This window comes from Empidonax traillii, unplaced genomic scaffold (genome assembly GCF_003031625.1).
Source record: "Empidonax traillii isolate 1590-97213 ecotype Southwest subspecies unplaced genomic scaffold, ASM303162v1 scaffold277:size2070623, whole genome shotgun sequence".
Classification (NCBI taxonomy): Eukaryota; Metazoa; Chordata; class Aves; order Passeriformes; family Tyrannidae; genus Empidonax; species Empidonax traillii.
In genome coordinates this window covers 450,131-474,148 of record NW_020955470.1, presented here as the reverse complement: position 1 = coordinate 474,148, position 24,018 = coordinate 450,131, and the positions used below count along the sequence as shown (strand labels likewise).

Sequence of the window (24,018 nt, the reverse complement as noted above, 5' to 3'; positions counted from 1 at the left end):
TGATCATCCCCTGAGCTGGTGTCCCTCCAGTGAGACCTCCCTGTACGAACACACTCAGGTGCTTCAGCTGCTGCAGTTTCACTTCCAGCACATTCACTTGACCCAGAATGAATGGCATCTCAGCTCTTCCTGATGGAGAGACTAACACATTCAACCCATCAGGCAACCAGCTGAAATCTGTGAGGAAACAGTCATGCACATTTGCCATAAGCAGTTCCACCAGTCACATCCTGGGGCTTTTTGTTAACTGGTCTCCATGGCAGGTTTTCACTCGTTTGTTTAGTACATGTGACCTACCTGGTACCCCTGTGTGTGTGTGTGTGTGTGTGTGTGTGTGTGTGTGATTAATAGAAAAGCTCTGCATAGACCTGAAGTTTGGAAAGCTTTTGCCTTTTGAGAGTTAACTGCAGAACTACTAGAAGTATTTTCTGCATCTTAATTTTGACAGAAAAGTCTCAAGGGAAGTGTGGGCTTAGTTTGGTTAAATACTTTTATAGGAGATTTTGGGGTGTGGGTTTCAGGAGGATACAAGGATCCATCTGTTCTTCTGACGTGTGAGACCTTTGCCTTAGTTAGCACACTCTGATTTTGGGTCCTGTCAAAGTTCAAATAGACTCCATAATGCCAAAAAGAAAAGCAGAGTGTCTTATATGGAACAGTAAAATGTATATTGTATGAAGGAATGAAGAAAGAGGATCAAACATCCAAAATGACCTGCCTGCAGTCTTGTAACACATTAACCCCATCACCACACAGCAAGGCGCTTACGTGCGTTTTATTGCAGGTAGAAAAGGGGGCAGGGAAATGAAAGGCTTCCAAGCAAGCTGTGTTCTGTGGATCAGTCTTCAGAAGATGGGTTTGAATAAAGAGGTCCTCATAAGGGTGCAGGAGCTGTGCACGGTGTAAGGAGTGTAGGAGCTGCAGCACAGCAGTGCCGGGGAACACTCCTTTTGAGGGCGCTCAGGTGTGAGAAGAAAAAATAAAGTCCCCCCACTTTCAGAAAAGCAGTGAATCATGGATCCATCCCCATTGGAAAGAGAGTTATTTAAATACCATTAAAGGTGGAGAAAGGGGATTGAAGAGGTGGAGAAAGTCCATGCCTGAAGGAACAGTGAGGGTTTGGGGGCCCATCCAGGAGGTGGAGGTACATGAGCACTTTTAGGGCAGAGAGGGTTGGATTAGCTAAACATCATAATCAAGGTGATATGTGGAACTGAGACTGGATCAGGTTGCCAAGGCAACATGGGCAGAAAGAGCAAGGAGCAAATCCTGAGGAGGGGCTGGAGGAAGAAAACAGGGCATAAGGTATGGAGGATGGTTAGTGGAGTGTGGATGTGGGGACGTGGTGCCTCTGCCACACCACCATGTGATGATGGGAGTGTCAAACTGTCCCGCGTGGAGGGAAGCAAAGTCAGAAGGTGGCACTGGGCTGAGGATGCAGCAGATTGAATGGTTTAAATCTCTCTCTACAAGGTGGGGGTTTTTTTCCAGGTCTCAGATTCATAGGCTTAGTGTTCAATTTTGGGGCTTTTCTTTTTACATTTCTTGGGTGCTGCACTGCACTTTGTTCACTGCTTAATCTATCAAGAAGACATACATAGAATTAGCCCTGATTCCCATGGCCAGCTCTCTATTCCTGGCTGCATTTGCCAGTTTGTGCATGGTGCAGGAACAGGGTGAGCCAAGCCCTGCTCTGCTGCCACATCCTGCCCTTTCCTTCCTTAAAGGGCATCCTCATGCTTAAGGGCATTGCAGCACGTTTTTTTAAATGGACCGAATTGCTGGTGTTTTGTTCGTAGTCTCTGCCAGCGTTGCTCCTCACTGAGTTTGTGTTGCTGGCGTAGCTCATCACTGCCCAGATTCCTGATGGAAGGGTCCCCAGTCTCCTGAGGAAGAGGTGCCCACCAGGAGCTGCAATGGCCATGTGTGCCCTGAGGGAGCAGCACAGTGAACCTCCTGGAGTGTGGAGCAGCATCCTGGAGAGTCACACAAGCCCCCAGCATGGCCAAAAACCGGGAGAGAGGCGTGGACTGGGCTGGTTCAGACTGCCCCAGGCAAAGCAGGAAGTGTGGGTTTTGAACAGGCAGCTGGAGCACAGCTGACCTGCTTTTGGTTTAGTGCCATTCCCCCGAATTAGGGGGAAGGTTTGCATTACAGTGCTCGGGGCTGTTGCTGCCCCACCTGACCTGTTGGACACATGTCTCTGGTTCCCTTGGACAGTGCTGTGGCATTTTCAGCCTTCCCAGCCCTGCAGTTTTTCCCTCTCAAAGCCATTTCCACAGCTGAAGCTGATGAGACCCCATGTCCCCAGCCAGCTGTCACCAAATCCCATGTACAGATTTTCTGCCTGAAGCCATCACTCAGGGTCATTTAGCATAGCTGTAGTTGCAAAGGGGAGCTTGTTGGCAGTCAGGTAACGTGCCATCCTGCAGATGCCAGATGACTTCTCTATCCCTAAAGTGGCAGTTGTGGCCTGCAGCAGGTGGCCAGGTCCCCACTGGGAAGTGGTGCCTTGGAATAAGCATTGCTGTGAAATTGGTGCTTATTTTAATATATTCATGGTGAGATGGCATCAAACCCTCTCTTACTGCTCCCAAGGAGCTCCTTCATGTCCAGGATGTCTCATGTGAGCGCGCCCTGTAGGACTGTCACAAGATGTGACTGCAGCCAGGGTCAGTCTGATGTTATGTGGGTTCCCCCGTGCTCTCCCTGGTATTTGGGGTACCCATGACCCCCACATTGGCTGGGGGTGCTGAGGGAGAGGCGGCTTCGCCTTGCAGTACTGGAACTAAGTTGAGGCAGGTGTCCCCACTGCTCTCCTCTCATGGGCTGCTAAAAATGATCGTTAAAAAATTGAGAGCAACCAAAATTTTTGTAAGCTGAGTGAAGGCTGACTGCTACCCCCAGCCCGGTACCAGATGAGACAGCTTTTGTAGCCCCTCTATATGTCAAGTTCCCTTGTGGTGGGTGGGATACACAGGGAGATGCTGAGGGCATTGGGGTTCCCTTAGTCCCTGGTGGGAGAGCAATCAGTGCCTGTTGTTAGTGCAGCCCCAAGGCTGCTGAGCGAGGAACTGCAGCTTTGGCACTCGGGGACAAGCTGGTGTTGGGGTGTAACACTGCTGCTCTTCGCTGCTGCAGGGAAATGTGGGTGAGTAGAGGCAGAAGAGGCAAGAGTTGTGGTCCAAGAAGGCAGGGCAGGGCAGCACCCAGCCTTGCTCCTCACATGCCTACAGCTCCCCTTCCTCCCTCCCCAGGCTCCTGCCTTGCTCACAGCACAAGCAGGGAAGGACTCAGGCAGTGGCTGCCTCCTTCTGCAGCAGCTTCTGTAGGCAGGCACAGCTTCCTTGGGGTCTCCTATCTGGCCTGGCTTATTCCCCCAGCCTGTGTGTCTGGTGACAGCAGCTGGCCAATGCCCAAAGTATCCTGCTCCAGCTGGCCCTGCTCCCAGTGGTGCTTGCACTGGGCAAGCTCAGGGATCCCCGCCAGCTTCAGCTGCTCTGGGGTTCTCCAAAAATTCGTCTGTTTGGAGGGCATGCAGCTTCTCTGGAGAGTAAACCTCCTTACTGGCCTCCTGTTTCCCATTAATGACTCCAGCCTGGGGAACAAAGTAAATCCTCTGCAACGTGTTGGTTTGTCCTATGATCAGCCACAGCTCTGGGTCCTTGGGCCAGGCCAGCGCCCGTGTGCTTAGCGTGACACAGCAGCACGAAATCACAGCCTTCTCTCTGCAAATGTACACAGATGATGGATTTGGATGTGTTTTCTCCCAGCTCTATTAAATAATACAACTGGCCTCTTTCAGCCTCCTGCCTAACCTTCTCTCACTCTCCACCCCTCTGTCTCTTGGCTCCACATTCCCCGTCACCTCACACCAAGCTGGTGTATCCTCTACATCACCTGCGTGCTGCGCAGGAGCTCAGAGCAAGCTGGTCCTGTTGGCTTCACATCCAGAGAGCTGTGGCTCCCAGACCAGCACCACAAGGGTGGCTGGGCGAGAGGGTGAGTGTTTAGTGCTCAGGTCACAGAGTCAGGAGACCTGGCTGGAGTTCGACATCACCAGCCTTGGAGAAGCAAGTCCTGATTTGGGTGACTGGGACTGCCACCTCTAACCCATCAGAGGCTACCAGTGAGAAACCTCATTCTTCCTCAATCTGCTACCCTTAGAAAGCCAATTCACAAGCAGTTTCTGCCAGAGAAACAATCACTTGTATCAAGACTTAAGCCTCTCATTTCCCACAATCCTTCATGAAAACTAAATAAGAATTTCTGCAAAGCCTCTGTGGAGGCTCTTGGCATGACATCTAGCAACAAACTGCCCATTAATGAAACAAACTTCTGTCGGTGCTTGCCCAGAAACTTTACCTTGCAGGTTACTGTAATTGGAGTTGATTTTAAAGGGGAAAAAAAAGTTAACAGCTGCATATTAGAACTGATTCTAACTGAAGCTTATTGTAACACTTCCATAAGAGAGTCTTTCTTTCAATCTCTATTTAGAAGCATTTGAGTGCCACTAATAAAAAAGGGCTCCTGGTTTTTGGTTAATTACAGGTACCCTTCTGTCCTTTTCCCCAACAAGAATATTCATAATTGATGCTTACCAAACACATATTTCCATGGCCTCCCTGGAGGCTTAGCACACTGCCAGGAAGAATAATGTGGATGAAAAAGGACCATCTCTGCCCACGCTGCTGCCTCAGAGAAGGCTGGTGGTGCCTGAATGTGTATAGTGAGATGATGGTCATTACTGTAAGTTACAAATATTGGTGGATTAATAGCATCAGATGCTGAATTATCAGCTGAAGAAAGCATGATTTGAGGCTACTACTTCCTATTAAATTAAACTTGGCTCTTTCCAGAAATCCCCAAAAAATTAGGGGACAGAAAGTACCTGAGCAGAGGGGGGAGACTGGCGCTGAGCTAAGGAGAAAGCAGGAGTGTCTTTTAACTTAATAATAGTAACATAAATACTTTAAAATACTTCTCTAGTAGCCAAAAAGAGCACATTGCCCTACTTGTTGTCATTGCCAGCACACAAACCACTTACAAAGATAGTTTTCTTCTTCTGATTGCTTTGCAAATACAGGTAAAAATTGGAGGGTAATTGAATTTCATAGAGTCTCATCCAAAGACTTTGAAACATGATTATCCGTGGTGATTGACATATCCCAAGTGCACTAGAGACGTGTGCAGCCCTTACATACAGCCAGTCAGGAGGTGTGTGTCTGGCTCGAGCAGCAGAATTTCAGTCCTTACTGGGAAATGAGGCGATCTTGGTTGGAATCTGGCTGGAACTGGACGGATTGTGGGAGCTTCTATACTAGTGGCTGAAGTGAAAATAAGCAATACCGACGAAAAGGCTTTAAGGGATGATAAATATGAGAGGTAACTCAAGAAAGAGCATTTGAAACCCCCCACACATCCATCCATCCAGGTCTCTTTTCTCAGTTCTAACCTGCATTCTTTGTTCTGTAGGTTCACAGGAGCAGACTGGGAATGTGTCTGCTCAGAGGCCAGTTCTGCAGAACAGGGTTATCTGCCTGAACTTGGGTAACTTGCTCCAGTGTAAAACAAACCACAATTTAGAAGTCCCAGCAAAAATGGGACAGAAATCAGGAGCGTAACTTCCATTGCAAGTTAACGCCAGTTCACCTCTGCTTGGGCCACTTCAGTACCTCACTAATACAGACTCCAAAGACCTCTCTGGCCATGAGACAATTTTACATCTGCTGGGATAATAAACACCCTCAAGTCTAAAGCACACAGTGCTGCAGCTTTCAGCTGTAACGTGCCACCCACTGGCCTCTGCCACAGTGTATTGCAGGAGGCTGACAGGCCAAGGGTGTGGGAGCAGCGTCAACCAGGGAAGAGGCTGTGACATCGGACAGGCACCACTGGAAAGGCTGGCAGGTACACAGCAGGGATGGGGCACTGCTGGGAAAGCAGGGATGTCCTAATTTGAGTCAGCATGGGCCACTGCTGGTGTGGCATAATCTGAACTGGCTTTGTCACACTGAGCGAACAACTGTGCCTAAGAAACCACTGGTAACGGCTGAGCTTTCAGCAAATCACAGCTGTTACTCAAATAAATTATAGCTCCTGTGGAGATGAATATTGCAGCTTAAAAAATAAATACTAGGGAGCTTGCTTTGACATTAAATTGAAGCAACCTAAAAAAGAAAACCTGCCTATGCCAAGCCTTAGGAAGTGGGCAGTGAATTGGCTAAAAAACAGTTACATGTTTCAGAAGTTGGACTGTGCAAATCACTTCCCATGTATGCCATTTATACATATATAAGACAGTGCTATGTCCTTCCAAGTACAGAAAAGTCCATGAAATTTCTGAGGTGCTATTTTTAAAACAGCATAGCTATAAACCTCCAGCTGTTGAGCAATGTAGACCTTCTTTTTTAAAATGGCTCTTAGCTTCAAAAATAAAACCCAGCAGCAAACACAACCTCTAGTTCAATGATGAGAGCAGGGACAAAGGATGGTGACGAGTCTCATCCAGGCTGGGTGACAAACAGCCCTTCTACAGAATGGAGAAATAAAGAAAAATTACCTGGTGGGAATAAGGGCAATGAATCTTCTAACAGCAGACTCCAAGGAGAAAGAACAATATATTAATCTTACAGAAGCAAAACTCCTGCTCTGTTTCAGGAACAATCTCCAGCATAGCTTTTCCCCAAGCCCAGTTTGTAAGGAAGAGGATCCCTGCACACAGCCAGCTGGATAATGCCAGGGAATACACACACACACGGTTTTTTACACATATACATACACACACATATATGAGATATAGAGAGAGAAGCAAAGGTGTATGGATCTACATGTAGGTGTCAATGACAGAATGAGTCACCCTGCCACCTTGACTAGGAACTTTTTAGAAGGAAAAACTATAACCTAGAAGCAATATTACCAGAAACTTTTATTTTGTTGTGATTTGCAGCTCCACACAAATACTGAAATGAAGAGAAAAGTAGTTCAAATTTTCAATTTGCAGACAAAATATAGAAACACATGAAAGATTTGTTAGTATCAACAGACAGAGAGTGAATCAATAGATCTGTGGAATAAAAAGTGAGCTTTTTTCCAAAAATAATAAATTAGGTCTTTTTAAATTACATTCCATTCTATGTGTGCAGATGTATATTTTCTTTTGTTTCCCATTTTTGTATTTCATATAAACACATGGAAAATGTGAGTTTGTCTGTTAAAATGGGTAAGAACTAGACAATAGCTCTGAACTAAGACTCACATCAAAAGTGTTTCAAAGTGAAACAGCGTCTTTCCACTACCTTAAAAGAAGCAAAGTCAATCCCAAACTACAGAATCCTATGGATATATGGTGAGAAAGCCAATCATAATTCCTAATGCTTATATTTACTGGGGTATTGTAAAATCCTGTGTTAACAGTTGGATATTTATAGAAACCCATACTTCAAGATAGCAGTAGTTAGACAGAAATCCATAGGTATTAATAGTTTAAAGCAAACAAACAGCAAAAATATCTTTTGTCTAACCAGGCAAGAAAAACCAAAATACGCCAAGTGAATGAAACACACTGAGAACAGAACAAAACTTCTGTGTTCCCCACATGGCATTCTAGCGGGTCACTGCTTATCTCTCTCCTTCATTTTATCAATGTAGTTCAGCACTTCCAGAGTCCTTTTGCCAGCCAAACTCAGATACTCGGCCTCAGAAGGAAGGGCAGCAATCCCGGGCTGCGGCAGCTCCTGCGCTGGCAGTTCGTCTTCTCCCGCGGTGCCGGCGGTGCGGGGAGGAGGGACCCCGACGGGGCTGCGGGCAGGGGGCAGGAAGCCCCCGCAGCTGCACACCCGCAGGGTGCCACACTGGGTGGCCACATCTGCCTTCTCCACTTCTGTCACAGAGCGCTCAGTCTGCGACCAAACATCACACCTGGTGCTGCGGGTGACGTGCTCTCTCTTAAGGGCTCGGTGTGATGAGCTGCCCTCAGATGGGGTAGTGAGGTTTTTATTTTCCTCTGTGGCACAAAAAATAGAGCCTTTCTCCTGAACAATGTTTTCTTCTTCTCTAGTCAAACTCCTGCTGGGCTGGAGAGGCACAGTTCTGGTGTGGAAGCTCTTGGGGGCCTCTCTGCTTGCTGAGAGGTTGGCATCATGTGTCTCCAAGGACTGCTCATTCAGATATTCCTTTTTGGCTGTGTCTTCCTCTTCGCACTGATTGAACAGAATTGTGCGATTGCAACTGTTTAAATAGTTCAATAACTAAGTTAATGACTAACTAATAATTTAGTGATATAAACAGAAAGGCCAGAGCTGTTTGGTTTAGGTTGTTTGTGGGTTTTTTCATTCTTTCCTCAAGGATGCACTACTGGCTTTCGGTGGCCAAGGCAGACCTTCCTGCTCACATGCAATTTACACTCACACACCATGACATTTTTGTGTTCAAGAATGGCTGAAAACACAGTGTGTCAAATCCTTCTGCTTTACAGGCATGTAATGTCAGGCAGCTATACGCAAAGGAAGAGCACAGAAACTTGCTTAGCATCTTCCCACTGTCATGCTACTGTAATTCCACATGGCCAGCCATCCTCAAGAGAACATGTGTCTGCTAAACTACTTTGGAAAATTTACAACTAATAATTTCTTGTCCTCCTCACATATGAATTTGCCTTGTACAAGGCAAACCCATAAATAAGATTCCAGCCACATCCCCCCTTAGATGCCCTCAGGCATGGAGATATGATTCAAATGGAACCCTCAAAGGCTGTGGGGTGTACTCACTGTGTCAGGACTACAGCTCAAAGAGCTCTCGGTCTGCCTTGGAGAGTAACTGTAAGACTGGGTGCTGAGTGGTGACTCCACACCTTCAAAAATAGACGGAAAAGAAAGGTTACTCACCAAAAACTCACCCAAGATCCAACTCTCAAGTACAGCATGTAGAATTAAACATTACTATTTCTGGTGCAGTTTTTATCTCTTCAAGGAAAAGCAAACACAGTTCTTAGTTACCTGGTAATGCTGGTTGTCTTTTTACAGTGCTGTGTGTATCAGAAACACAAGCCCTCAACAAACGTAACATCCCCGAAAGATCATTCTCCCTGGTTTTAAAAGTAACTGTTTCAATTTCACACGTAGAGAAAAAACCTAAATAATAACATATAAACGATACTAACTTCTCTCCATCTCACGAAGATTTGAACTTGCTCCAAATTTAGACTCTTCCTCTTGTGCTGTTGTAAACTGTAAAAAATAATGAAGTGTTAATAGTGAGGGTTCAGCTGGATCAGCATCTCAGGTTAAGAGAAACATTCAGTTTCTGTATTACATAAAGGAGCCACTGCACTGCACCACAAATTATTTTAAGAGGTATTTGTACCCCTGAGCAGTACCATATATACCTGGGTGACTTCTGGAGGCAAAACATCTAAAAGACTTTTTTATGAATACTGGCACAAAGCTCCTTTATGATACTGAAGCATCCTGCATGAAGTGTCTGGGCACTGCTGGCAGAATCTGATCCTAAGAGCTGATGGGTAACTTGCACAACACAATGTATTTCAGGCAGCAGCTGAGGTGGGAATCAAAGCACGTGAACTGTGGGCCTGAAAGGTCTGTCTATCAAACCATTTCACTAGAAGCAGTTCTTTCTGAATTTCTTTTATAAACCATGATGGCAAAGAAGCTTCCTCAGAGGTTAATTCAGTGAAGCTATATTCAGTTTCTAACTGTTGTAGGTATTTCTTCTCCACCTCGAATGGTGCAAGAAGTAGCCTTGACAAAAAATATGTCTCTTGAAAAAAAGTTACCTCTTCAAATCCAAAGAGCTGGTTCTGTCTCCAGGCTGCTTCTTTCACAGACTCGTCATCACTGAGAATGCAAACACAAAGTCCTCTGGTAAGTGATTTTCCCTCCTGTATTTTTATTTTCTTTCTGAGTTAAAAGTCCTCACTGGTGACTTTTCTGTTTTCAATTTTTATTTTGTCTTCAGTAACCATAAAATGCTTCCCAATATTGAGATCACTGAATTTATTTCTGAACCTGAGATTTAACACCAAGAATCTGTTTTTCATAAACTTCGTTTCTGTTGAAATGCAAAATGGAATTGGAGAGATGGCAGAAGATAGTGCTGTTTTGGAAAATTGAAGATATTATGGATTGGAGGTTTTGAAAAACATGTGTTTTGTAAAATATGGGGCACTCACAATTGCTTACTTTAGCCCAGGGAACACACCAACTTCCTCTGCAGGCAGTGGAAGGAGACAGTGTCTTTTAGGGGGCAAGCCAAAGCAAGGGCTTAATTTCAGGAACCCAAAACTGTCCCATGAATCAGTATTTCTCTGTACTTATTATAGGCAGACGAGCAAAGGTATAAAGGGGTTTCCTGTGCATAAGTTTATTCACATTATACATTGCTATGTTCACTGGGAAAACTTAAGTCCTCAGTAATACTGCTTAGAATTTTACCTTCCTGTCCTCTTGGCAGGATTTCTCCAGTTCAGCAAGGTCTCTGCAGTTATCAATAATTAATAGTTTGAGAAATTCCATGGCACTCACCATTTTTTTCTTGAATAATTCTGCACATTCTCCTTTAAGCTAATCTGCTGATCATGGTGATAAGCAAATGTCTCTAAAATAAAAAAAAAACCTAACCTTGAGTTTAAAATGAAATACAATAAATGCAATTTCAAAATAAAGCTTTCTGTCCAGTTTTTAAAATAAATAATTGGATTTAAAATTAAGCAATTGTATTCAGAAAATTCACAGCATGTTTTCAGTTATGGCATATACACCTCTGGTTATAAGAATATATGCCTTTAAAAGGAGAATAAAACATAGAATATATGTCCTTTAAATCTGGATACGCACCAGTTCTTTCAAGGTTTGCATGGTTTTCTTTCTTTTCACAGTGTATGAAGTAGTGCTGTCCCTCATTAAAGTTCTGCTGGTGGGTTTTATGAAGTCCACTGGTCTCCTTGTAGCTTGCACTTGAGGTATTGTTACTTTTAAGGAAAACAAGTTCTGGAGCTGTGAAAATGCCTTCAAGGTGTCTGTCTACAGAACTTTCGTTTGGATTGGTTGCAGGATAAGCCTTTCTAGAGCTGTAAGGATAATTTCTGTCAGTCGTTTGATTTTTAACATCAGAATGTATGAAAAAAATGTCAGTACTGCTTTGGTTAACAAAAAGATTGAAGTGTGTTGTGGAAGGCTTATTATGGATTGGTTGGCTCTCGTCTTCAAACAGTGCCAGAAAGGAACAACTACTTCCAACCTGGGGAGCTTTCAATTCTGCGGTTTCTTTCCCAACATCAAATACTGGTGCTTTTATTCCGTCACAGTTTTCTGATTCATTACTGGTCATTACAACTTGATTTTTCCTGGCAGAATTCATATGGTCTTGCCTGAGGGTGGGGGGTGAGGTGGAGTGGGGGTAGAAAAGAAAAAAAAACATTTTGCTTAGTACACAAAGAAGCAAAACACTGACTGCTAACAAAACACTTTATGATAACTCGAGGATAAAAATCTCACAGGCTTCACTACTCATCACACTTGTTTTTTGTCCCAAATGAGCATTATCTCAACTGAAAAAATACGTACTTTATTGTATTTAGTTTTTACTTTATAGTAAGATTGATTTAAAAGGGGGTCTGTTTCACAGTATCTCCAAATACAGCAAGCCATGCAGCACATCCTCCTGGGTGTGATTTATAAAAGCAGCCACAGTATGTCACTGCTGCTCCACCAGCTGACCAAAGGCAGCCACTTTGGGGAGGGAAAAAAAAAAAACAGAAAAAAACCAGGAAGATAGTTTCCTCTATTCGTAACAGTAGTTTGTTCTTCAAGACTACAGTTCTCTTGTTTACTGAAAAGCCTAATAAACTCTGTGTACTGCTTTACTCCTGGTCTCTCTAGCAAGTGACTTCCATTTGTACTTGAGATCAGTAATCCTGATTCAGCACGGAACTCTTCTATTCCACTGTCAGGAGTCCAGTCAGACATTTTATTTTGCCCACACTTCCCTTCGCACTTCTGAAAGTAGTGGTTTTGAAGATGTTATCATGCAAACATCAGGGGCATGAAAGTTATCATGCTTTCACTTACTTGGCTTTTAATCTAACATTTTTACTGTACTTTTTCTAGGCTGGATCTGCTGACTGACCTTTGAGAAACTCTGAGCAAAAAGTTGAGAGTGTTCAGAAGCACAGAGAATTGGCAAAGAAGGACATTCAAAAAGTGACCTTTCTTTAAAAAGTTTTGAGCAATGCTGTCCATTGAAAACTGAAATGTAGTACAAAAAACTTCTGTGGTGTTCTGTTCAGCAAATACTTGGAACTGGATAAAGATTCTATAGACCTTCAATGAAGTATTTTCCTCTACTTGCAGAAGCCTCCCCAGAACAGTTTTAAAAGGCTAATGACACTAGAGTTTGTTCCTGGAGAAGCTTGGACAGATATATGTGAGGAAGGTAAAACTGTTTTGTGAAGCAGTTCAGAGAGCCCTTCTTAATTACAGCTAAACATTTCGTAATGCAAAGGAAAAGTTAAGATTAGATGAGGAAATAAGACATATTAAAAGTGAATTCAGGAATACTATCATGTTTGTGATGTTGAAAAAAAATAGATCATGGTTCCAAGTGCATAATCAAAATTCAGATTTTGCTGCCTTTCAGCAAATTTAAATAGCTTTGTACGTTTAATCTTTCCATTTGATTTCAATTTCTATTTGAAAAGTACTAAAAATCAGTGAAAAAGACAAGTAGCAATAAGCTTCAGATAATCTTAGTATTTTTCATAATTAAACTTGACTGTTATTTCCCCCTTTAGTGTAAAATCACTGCCTACCTATGAAACGGTTCAAACAGTTCCTGAAGCACTGTATCAGACTTCCCAAAAACACACTGGCTCGGAGGTTTTGTATTCCAAGAGTCTTGATCAAATCTATTTGGCTGAGAAAACAGTAGAAGCTGTCGAAGTCTGAATATACATAATGGTTATAGTATTTAAAAATTTAAACTTGGGTTTGTAAACAATATATGTGTTTTCCCACCATTTTCGCTTCTTTTTATCTTTACAGTAGAAGCCCAAACCTGCTAACAGCCTGAGTTCTGTATTACTCATACTTTTCCAAATTTGCATACTGATGTTAATATGCAAAATGTCCTTTTAGCACCCCATCCTCCCATAGCATGAACAAGCTTGATAGACTGTAACAAGCTGAAGATGACAGAATCAGAAAACCTCATCTAGAAGGGACCTCAAGAGTCATCTGGTCCAACCTGCTCAAAACAGGGCCAGCTTTAAGGTTAGGCCAGGTTGCTCAGTACTGCTCAGGACAACCACCCACTGGATGGCCTCTTGTTGTGCTTAGCTAGTTTCATGGCTGTGTTTTTTTCCTGTACAAACAGAATTTCCGTTCTTGAAATGTGTGACTTTTACTTCTTGCCATTTCACTGTGTACCTCTGGCTCTGTCCTGTCTGTAGCTCTGTTTAGAAGACACTGGTTAGTTCACCCCATACCCAGGTCTTTCCCAGGCAGTAAAAGCCCTCTTTGTTTGCTCTCTTCATAATCACCACTTGCTCCAACCCCCTAACAATTTATGTGGCTCTTCATTGGTCTTGCAACAGTTTGATAATTTCTCTCTTGTATTGGGGGGTCCCAAAACTGAACACAGTATCTCAGATGTGTTCTGACATATGCTGCTCAGAGGGAAAGAATCCCTTGCCTTTGACTGCTGGCTGGCTCATTGTAGCAGCACATCAAGGGAGGTGTTTCCACCCCTCTACTCTGCCACCTGGAGGACTGTATCCAGACCTGGGGCCTCCAGCAGAAGAAGGACGTGGACCTGTTGGAGTGGGTCCAGAAAAGGGCCACAGAGATGATTAAAGGGCTGGAGAACCTCTCCTATGAAGACAGATTGAGACAGTTGGGGTTTTTCAGCCTGCAGAAGTTTCAAAGGAAACCTTACAGCAACTTTGCAGTACCTAAAGGGAATACAAGAGGGCCAGAGATGGACTTCTTACAAGGGCGTGTAGTGATAGAACAAGGTGTAATGCTTTTTAAAGCCTGTAGGTTTAGATGAGATATTAAAAAAGAATTCTTTACTGTGAGGTGGTCAGAAACAGGTTGCCCAGAAAAGCTCTGGATGGCCCATCCCTGGAAGCATTCAAGGCCAGGATGGGTCTTTGAGCAACCTGGTCTAGTGAAAAGTGTCCCTGCCTGTGGCAGAGGGGTTGGAACTGGGTGACTTTTAAGGTCCCTTCCAACCCAGACCATTCTCTGATTATTGACTTATTGCTAGTAGACTTCAATCAACAGACAACTATTTTGAGTATGAGTTTTTTACTCATCTTATTGTCCATTCATCTGATTCATACCTCCCCATTTTGGTTTGTAGGATTCCATGGGAGACCTTGTCAAAAGCCTTCCTCAAGTCAAGGTAAATAATGCCTGCTGTTCTTCCAAATTTACTGAGCTACTAATTCCATCACAGAAAGCAACTGGGTGCACCAAGCACAGTATGACCTTGGAAAAACTAATGGCTGTTCCCAGACACATTCTTGTTCTTCATGTACCTTGGAATTGCCTCTGGGAGCTTAGCTCCCTAATCCTTCCAGAGACAAAGGTAAGACAATACCTCCCCAGATCATGCTTACATTTTTGCAGATGGACATAACACATTTCTTGTCATTGGGAGGCTTTCCTGATCACCACAGTCTTACAAAGACGATAGATACCTTCCCTGCAGTGATATCATCCAGCTCCCTCAATATACTTGGATGGACTCTGTCCAGTCTCATGTATTTCTTTATGTCCAGGTTACTATGGATTCACTAACCTGTTCCTTCACTACTGTTTTGCACCACTCTCCCTCAACTCAAGAATGAGCTTGAAGATGAGCCAGAGAGCTTAACTTGTCTGAAAACTCTGAGGCAAAGTAGGTTTTGAGTGCTTCAGACATTCCCATGTCCTTTGTCACTACGTCTCAACTCTATTTAGCATTTTCCTTGGTTTTCTTTCTTTGATGAAACATCTAGAGAAGTCCTCCCTACTGCCCTTCTCACCCATCGTGATTTTCATCTCTGACCTTCCTAATGGCATCCCTTCAAGCTCAGGGGGTGCTTCTGTGTTCTTCCTGGGTTGCTCATCCCTCCTTCTACACTTCCTCTTTGCATCTGAGCTCAGTCAGGAGTTCCCTGATTCAGCCAAACTGGCCTCTGGGACCTACTCATTCTCTTGCAGACTGAGGTACACTGTCCTTGTGTTTTGAAAACATCTTTCTTGGGCTCCTTTGTTCTTCAGGTCAGGTTCCTCTGGGTTTCTGCCTACTCATTCTCTGAACAACCCAACATCTCCCCTTCTGAAGCCCTTGAAGCACTTCTTCCTCACTTACCTCGAGACTTTATAATACCCCTGGTGATACATATAGAGTTTATTATTTCCAGTTAATAATATATTTTCTAAAAAATAAAGGATATTGTATTTGCTATTACTTTTCTAAGGATGACTGTTTTAAGAACACCAAAGTTAACAAAAAGAAAAAAATAGTAACATGCATCAGAACAAATAACTCAATTGTTACTTAAATGTAATGAGTTAATGAGCAGGCTTTTCCTTTTAGAACACTGAGAATACTGTAAGACCTATGTTATTCACACTGCAAGATTAAAAATTAGGTCATGGGATCACCTGGGATCATACGACACCCAGTTACACTGTGTGTTTAGGAAAGCTGCATCTACAACTGTAATACACTTCAGCTTTCTTTAACCAATTTTACAAGCCAGAAACAAAAGAAAGCCAGCAGTATGTGACTAATTCTCTTTCTGCAGATATCAGCAATACCGAGAGCTCAGTGTTAAGCTCAAGTTAATCTTATTTCAGAACAATAAAACAAATATATTTGTATATATGGACTATCGTTGCCACCAGCCTACAAGAGATGTTGATCATTCATAATTACCTTCACAATTACACTCTATCTACATACAAACTAAATGAAAGTTAGTTTGAAATAATTCTGTGGAGGTAAAATATTAAGCAAACCTGGTTTTGCAGCTTCTTTTCACAGGTCTGTTCCCAAATGTTGCCCATTAGGTTTGTGTCGAAATTTTCTTCTGGAAGCTGTGTACAGTTTGAGGACTGAAAACCCTAAGAAGATAATGAACAAGCAATAAAAGCTCTTGCTCAGTTGTCTTCCTGTTCCATACTAGAGCCAACATACACTAATTCTGTTGTTTGTGACAACTAGACAAAACATAGCAAAGAGACATTTTATCAAAAACCATTTTGATTTAAGCATAAGTGCAAAGTAATAAAGTCTTACTATATCTTTTACATCTCTGCACGTATACCACAAGATAGTGAAAATTTTCATGTATTTGAAAGTCATTATATGATTTTTTCATGAAAGACATAAAGCTCTAAGGGTTTATTTCAGGGAAATACATAAGCACCTACTTAATTTGAAGCATGCACACAAATGTTATCCTGCAGAGACATGGGTATAAATAAATTTTTAGCACTACATATATAGGTAAATGATCTGCTGATTTGGTTCTGAGGCTTGTACTTAAGTTCCTCTTAAAGACTCACTTTTGTTTATGCTTCTCACATTCCATCATTTCACATTTCTGCATATTTTTTTAATTTATCTGCTGTTGGCCTCAGTCCCTTTCCCATAAGCTCTGTTCTAAATGACTGGCTTAGAGCATAGATATTCTGAGATAATTTGGAAAATGCCTAAAACAAGATGAGCCTTTGCAGACGTATGTAAGCAATAGCAGGAACAAATACAAAATGTGACTGCAAAATAATATATCAAAACAGTCTTAAGAGGAAGACTTCACGTATTTCCGTATTGATGAGATTTGGTTACTGTTGTAAAAATCACTTAAAAATATAGCAATTGCTGATCATTTTTAGTTTTATATCATAAGAAAAATAAACCTACATTATGCTGGTATTTTACTCTCTCTGAGAGATGCTGCCTCCTGCTGTCCAATACTTGCTTTTCTAACCTTGTAAAATGAATAAAAACAGCCTATGAAATACAAGATGCAAGATCTATAAGATTAAAATATTCTGAGTATTAATTTCAAAATAATTTAGGAATATTTTTCCACACATCTTACAAAGGTCTGATTCTTAAGCAGTTGTGAGCAGACTGTGTGTGTGATTCAGTCAGTTCAGGGTCTGAAGCGGGATGGGAAAGCAGTGTAAGTGGATAATGCTGTCTGAATAGCCTGCTTCTCAATGAAACTAGTGTATGTACCTGACATGAGTAAAAACACATTACCTTTTTTTAAAAAAATCTCTCAGCTTCATGTGCTGTGTTTTATTGAGAATCTATTTATTTACTCTCTCACAGTATGAGTATCACTGGAATGCCAGGAGTGATTGTGAAATTCCCTGTTTAGAACAGTATGCTTATGGTTTCTTGATACCCCAAATATAAGACCATTGTGAAATACCTTTTCCAGAACTTCATTTTAGCATAACTATTGCCTATTTTATACAAGTACCTGTTCTGGAGATCATCTAGGTTTGGCTTATGTTGTGTATGTGGCGGTGACATGGGAAGCTCCAAGTTGTGTCTCCCAGGAAGTTTTTTTGCATTTTCAGTGATAGCCACATGGACTGGCTTCCTCACGTTCTCTGCAATGAAAGTATTCAATATGTCAGAGAAGGGCTTGGAGCAAATTTTGAGGTTCCTGAATTTTCACTAGAGTACAAAAGCTGTTGTTTTAGACTTCTTAATCCATTTAAAGTAATATTTTTTGCTTTCTTTGTTACTAACAATGCAAAAACTCTATTCTAAATGGCATGATAGTATAAAATTATTCACAGTCAGCTACTGTGTGTGGACAGGCTCTGTTGTCCTCCTTGGTCACCTTCTACTTTTCCTCAGCATAGGACAACAAATTTTCCATAATCTGGTTTATGAATATGTCACAGAGAATAAGAGTCACAGAGTCACAGAATTGTTTAGGTCTGAGAAGACCTTTAAGATCATTGAGTCCAACCATTAACCCTGCACTGCCAAGTCCACCACTAAACAGTGTGTCTCAGTACCCCCCTCTGCAGGCAAAAGTAGGATTCAAGTTGCAGTGACGTTTCTTAAGAAGTTTAATAATGGATTTTAAGAGAGATAACCTGGGTAGAACTGACAAGATTATTTCAAACGCCCAAGTGAAAAAGTAAGTGGATTACAAATGCACTCATTCAATGGAAAAGGGGAAAACAAATTGATATAGGGTAAAATTAATGAATGGAAAATGAGGAAGGTGCAAAAGTGTATGTTGCAAACATTAACCCTTTCCTGGCCAGAACCAGGACAGTGTACAAGACTTTAGGGTTGATGTAGGCAGTAGCCAAGGTTATTTGATTTGTCTTATGCCTTGACTTTTTTTTTCAGTCATTAATTTTGTATTTAGTTACAATTTTTTATTTTAAAAATAAAACAACACTTATTTGAGCATTAAGTCCCAAGTGGAAGAACCAGAACTAATAAAACAGCAGTAATAGCTAAGAATACCGGATTTTGAGAAGTCAGAATGAAACTCACCAGTGTTGTCTTTTTTGGTTGATATCTGGTTAACCACATATAGATTAAGAAGATCTAAACTGACTGCTGAACGTTTAGGAGACGATACCTCCAGAAGCTTCATTTTTGATTTAAGTTTCTTTTTTTCAAAGTATTCCTTAAATTTTTAAAGGAGATAATAAGTTTTTGACAGAAGCTTCAGCAACACACCAGGAGTATAGATATTTCTTTTGAAATATAGACTTAGTGAACAATTCCTAATAATAAAAAGTACATTATTAAGTACCTCTGAATTCTCACATCCTGTTAGCAGTTAATTTATTTTTATTGCCTTGAAAAAACTGCAAGTATAATTTGGTCATATTCAGAAAAAGTCACCGTTATCTTGTTATCTAAAAATCTAGTCCTTAAACACTAATTTCTCAAACTCTGTGTACAATCACTAAAAATATTTCATTCAAATAAAAGATAACAAATGTGGCAAGAAGGAAGTCTTTAAAAATTTAAACTTGGACTTTTTAGGCAACTTGTAAAGTAGTAGGCAAATAAATGAGCAAGATTACATACACCAGATGTGCCATCTGTAATGACACAATGTTATTGTTCTCCAAATTTGTCTTTCTTGACAAAGAAAATAGTCCTGTTACAAAAACAATACAAAAAAAAAGGAAGACAAATCTTTGTGATTTAGACTTCAGAAAGACTTTTTGTTGCAAGGAATAAAAAGAGATACGATTGACACTTTGAATATGTCATGCAGATAATTCTAGAAAATTTGGGAAACAGAAACCTTCATTTTGTAGAGACTATTAATAACCGTCCTAAAATCATCAGAATCAAGTACAGCAGATGAATAATAAAACTGGTAAGATTTATTTTTTTCTAACCACAAGAAGGATATTGAAAACTGAAGGCTATGGCTAAAAAAAAAAAAGCACCGGTTTTAATTCTGAAATTCCTCTCATGTTTGCAGGTTACATGTAACCAATATACCCAACATGTTCACTGGTAACTTATTACTAATTTTCAGTATAATTTATTATTATCTTTAGCTTTCTAGGCTAATTTAATCTGTGGAAAATATCTAGTTTTCAGTTAAGAAAATCAACCTGTGTACAAATCAGCACTTCAAAATTCATATTACTTTGGGTCCACATGCCTAAGATGTATCCACTTCCCTTTAGTGTCCCAGATATTTTCTTCCAATCACCTCAAAATTACTAAATTACTAATAACTATGTAATAGCAATTACAAAATTACAACTGTGTTTAGTAATTTAGTGCTACATTACTAAAAACAATCATGACTTGGATCCTTTTCTTATTTCCCTCCTCCACTGAAGCAAATAACATAGTTGTAACATTAATTATGTGTCTTAGACCAGTAATCCCTGAGAAAACAGATATTTTGAGAACTCACAGGCCTCCAGGAGACTGGGAAAGTGATGAGGACAACAAGCTGCTGATGTAAAGGTTTTCATTTCAGTGATTGTGTCCATACAGTCAGCCTGTTTCTCCTGCTCCTCTATATGCCTGTGCACCTGCTCTGAGCATTAGGGACACCAGCTTCAGTGGTGGAGCTTCCCTGTACCACCTCTTTCTTCCCTGCTGCCTAGGGGGACACTGACTTCACTCAATATGGTTATAGCCATTTTCTCTTACTGTTTTCTTCCTCTTTCCTGTTTGAAATGTCTTCAGCCAGGGATAAGTTTGATTCTCTTATTTCACTTTCAGATTCAAAATACAAACAAGCTGGCCTACTTTTGCAAATGCCAAATAAAGTACTTCAATGAGCCTAACACCCTTTAATATAGGCCAGAAGAATAGCTGTGTGTGTGTGTTCGGCCAGTGGACTGTGTGGTTGTCACTGTGAGGCTTCAAACAATCTCATGAGTCAGCACATACCAACTTAATATGGTAACAGAAGTAATTCAGTAAAACTTAAACTGGGCACATTCATTCATTCATTCATTCAAGCCTTCTCTGGCTGCCTCCTCTTCCTGCTGGAATTCAGTGTAGTAAACCTAGCACAAGACTTTTGCCCTAAAAGTCAGATAAAAACATTTCAACTGTTAAGTTATTGTTTTGAGTCTCACTCTAAATGCTTTGAGAGTATTACCTAAGTGAATCCACTAAAACATTTATATAACAATATAAAATCCAAGGTAGCTAAAACTGTTTACCTTTTGTTTTCTCCTTTCCTGTTTTAATATGATTCTGCTCCTAAAAATGCAAAAATATATTATTTTAATTACAAAAGTATAATCTTGAGTTATGGCTTGAATGTCTCATCAGTGGTACTGAGAATTTAGGACACAAATATGATATGTCGTGTTATGCTATGCTGTGTTATGCTATGTTGTGTTGTGCTATGTTTTGCTATGCTATCCTAATGTTATGTTACACATTATGTTATAATGGATCAAATATTCATGTAGTTCAGTCAAAATATCTCTGTTGAAGCCACCTTGACTGATCTTGGTTTATGCAGGCAAGGATAGGACCACATTGTATATTAGGCTACTGTACTGAACACGAAAAAGGAAAACAGAAGCACCTTTTAGTCATTTGACCTGTAATGCAACATTTCATCAATTTGTAATTGCTTAAAACTTAAGAAATCTTTGTCAATATATTATTTTCTGCTAATCTTCTTTGTCATGCTGCAACATAGTTACAAAAACATATTAGCAAAAAACCTAAAGGAGCACTATACAAGCTTTTACGTTTTTGGTATGGAATATTGTGGACCTTCTGTAAAAAAGGTAAGAAAAATAGTTTGTCACTACAAGATGCTGTTGTTTGTGCACTCTAGGAGACAGTTATACCTTAAACTATGTATCTGACTTGTAAAGTGTAAAGCATAGCCTTAAATGAATTGAAATGGATTGCCTACTGGTCATGGTGCTCAAAATTGGAGGTCATGGTCACTGGGTGAGCACGGTTACATTTATCGGGTCAGTAAGATTATGACTTTTTTTGAGGGCTAGAAATATCTTATATCCCCCTTGGAATGACTTTTTTTTTCTTTTCCTGTTCTTAAGGTTAGAACAAGCTCTATAAACATGTGCATATAACACTTGCCCTTGCAGTGGGAAGAAGCCCCAGTAATGGGTAGTTTTTCTGACACCTCAAATGCAAATCGTGGACTCACCTAAGGAATCCTGACAGATCCTGCCAGCAGCAGCAAGCAGCACATTGATTTGTATTTGCTAAATGTGTGCAATACTACACACTGTGTTTTCCTACAGAGGGTATGACAGACAGGCATTTAGGTTTGGTGTTTTTGTGTTTTGTTTTTTTTTTTTCAAACTGATGCTCTTCCTTCCCGCTGCTTCACAGAGGCAACACTCAGAAACCCCATTTTGCTGGGAAGACTTCCAGATGAGTAGGGCATTCTTCTAGTTTGATTCTGCATAGAGTCAGGAAGATTACAAAGCTGTGTTTAGCAACGCTGCTTCCCAATGGCTGGCAAAATCTGTGGGGTTTACATTTCTAGTAGGTGGGCAGATGACATAGTAAGTAAAGAAACTGATTTTTTTTTTTTTTTTAAATTACTACTCAGTTTGTGATATTTTACTATTACGGTGCATCTCAATACCTGTACATCTGTTTCTCCACTGCTGTTCACTGAGGGTGGGAGGAAATGCCTCACCCAGCCCCTGCCTGTGGAGAAACACTGGACCCAAACATGACAGCCCTGCCTGAGGTGAGAGGGCACCTGCACCTCCCCACACAGCCTGGCTTAGGAGGGGGCTCGGGGCTGAAACACACACACTGTGGTGCTACTGGTCTGTGGAGAGACACTGGTTCTGTCACAAACATCATGGCTGTGCCCACCCTGTGATGGGACACCAAGGCCGTCACACACACCAGGGCTGTCACACACACCAAGGCTTCGCCTGACTTGTGAGGGGACACTAAGGCTGCACACACACCAGGGCTGTCACACACACCATGGCTGTACTTGGTTTGTGAGGGGACATCACGGCTATCACACACACCAAGGCTATGCTTGGTTTGTGAGGGGACACCAAGGCTGCACACACATCGTGGCTGCCTCGCCACACATGCCACAGCACTGCCCAGCTTGTGAGGGGACACTGATACAGCATGGAGATGTTTCTGTCAGCCTTTGAAGAGTTCCACTCACCGACTGCCACCGACCCAGTTCATTTTCTGCTGCTGGGGAGGGAGGGAGGGCTTGAGGTGGGGGCGATGGCCACCACAGAGATGGTTTGCAGCCCCTCAGCAGGGCCACAGGGCCCTCCTGCAGGGCCTCGTCCTCCCTGGGAGCGCCAGGGCAGCTGCTCCCCACGTCCCCAGGCTAGCAGAGAAGAAGGAAAGGGTGGTGCAGGGACAGACAGCCAAAGGGGAAGGATGCAGAAAACCAAGCAAGGCAGCTGATGGGGAGGAAGCGATGCTCTGATTGCTGCCGCCCTTCCTCTACCCACCATGTTTCCATACAGCCTGCTGCCAGAATCCGTTGCCCTTTCGCAAGGGGGTCGTGAACCTCTTGCTCTCCCAAGTGAATTATTTGTCTTTCAGGGTCAGCTTGTCTTTGCTACAACCACAATACTTTTAAGGCAAGAGAGAAGCACCTTCCTCCCCATCCTGTTCTTCCTCAGGTATTTTGAGGGCAACAGGGGAATCAATGAGCATTTTCTACTAGCAGGAGTTGCCCTTGGTCCTGTCTGATGAGCTTTTGTGCATAAATGTGACAAACCCTCCAGGAGAGACACAGAGCTGTGGGTGCTCCCTGTGCTCCCAGGGCAGCTTTGCAGCAAGACAGCTCTACTTGCTCCCTTCCCTGTGACTCCCTGCCATCACTTCAGCAAGTGAAGGCACCCATTTACAAAACAATCATCACATTTCACACGAATCTTTTCCTGTGGCATTTCTTTACTGACTTATCTTTAGCCTAATGTTTCTCAGGGTACTAAAGTTTGGTTAGCATTAGTACAACAATGGGAAGGACGCTCAGAGTAGATATTGAGAGCCTAATATTAAAAATGACCCAAGATTTTTTCTTTGTAATACTTCTAATTTGACTAGGATGTTTATAGAATCTGATTACTATGCATAATTGTTTATTGTAATAACACTAGATTAAAATCTTCAAAATAATATCTATATTTTAGGTCTATGTGCCTCTACAGTTAATCATAGATGACAGAATGAAAGTTTATTAAACTAATTTCATCACTTCGAACATTTTTATTTTCAATTACATCTAAGTGTTTCACATTTTAATACTGTGTCTAACATGAAGTTTCATGCATAATATATTCAAATCCCTTTTGTTTTTCTTATGTATAATATTTTCTGTATCACCGTTACCTTTACTCTACCACAGTATTGACTAGATTTAAAGAAAAAAAGTGCATTTTTCTTTCTGTTTGATTTATTTAATCTGGTAGTTAGCAGTTACTTGTAGAATTCTGGAAAAGTGACATGGCAGCTTCAATTAATTATTTTTCAACATGAGAA

General features: G+C 41.6%; 1 protein-coding gene across 1 annotated transcript; it reads right to left on the bottom strand.

The window, feature by feature from the left end:
• Positions 1-6,910: 6,910 nt before the first annotated feature.
• On the bottom strand, positions 6,911-23,793 carry CUNH12orf40 (chromosome unknown C12orf40 homolog). Its single transcript, XM_027890132.1, has 13 exons — positions 22,682-23,793; positions 20,712-20,751; positions 18,550-18,685; positions 17,507-17,639; positions 16,936-17,002; positions 16,029-16,133; positions 12,827-12,930; positions 10,854-11,386; positions 10,542-10,614; positions 9,794-9,854; positions 9,161-9,227; positions 8,769-8,851; positions 6,911-8,201 (listed from the first exon to the last, which is right to left on the bottom strand). The coding sequence occupies exons 1-13, from the start codon at positions 22,702-22,704 to the stop codon at positions 7,614-7,616; spliced, it is 2,013 nt and encodes a 670-aa protein (XP_027745933.1). The 5' UTR covers positions 22,705-23,793; the 3' UTR covers positions 6,911-7,613.
• Between the last annotated feature and the right edge of the window lie 225 nt (positions 23,794-24,018).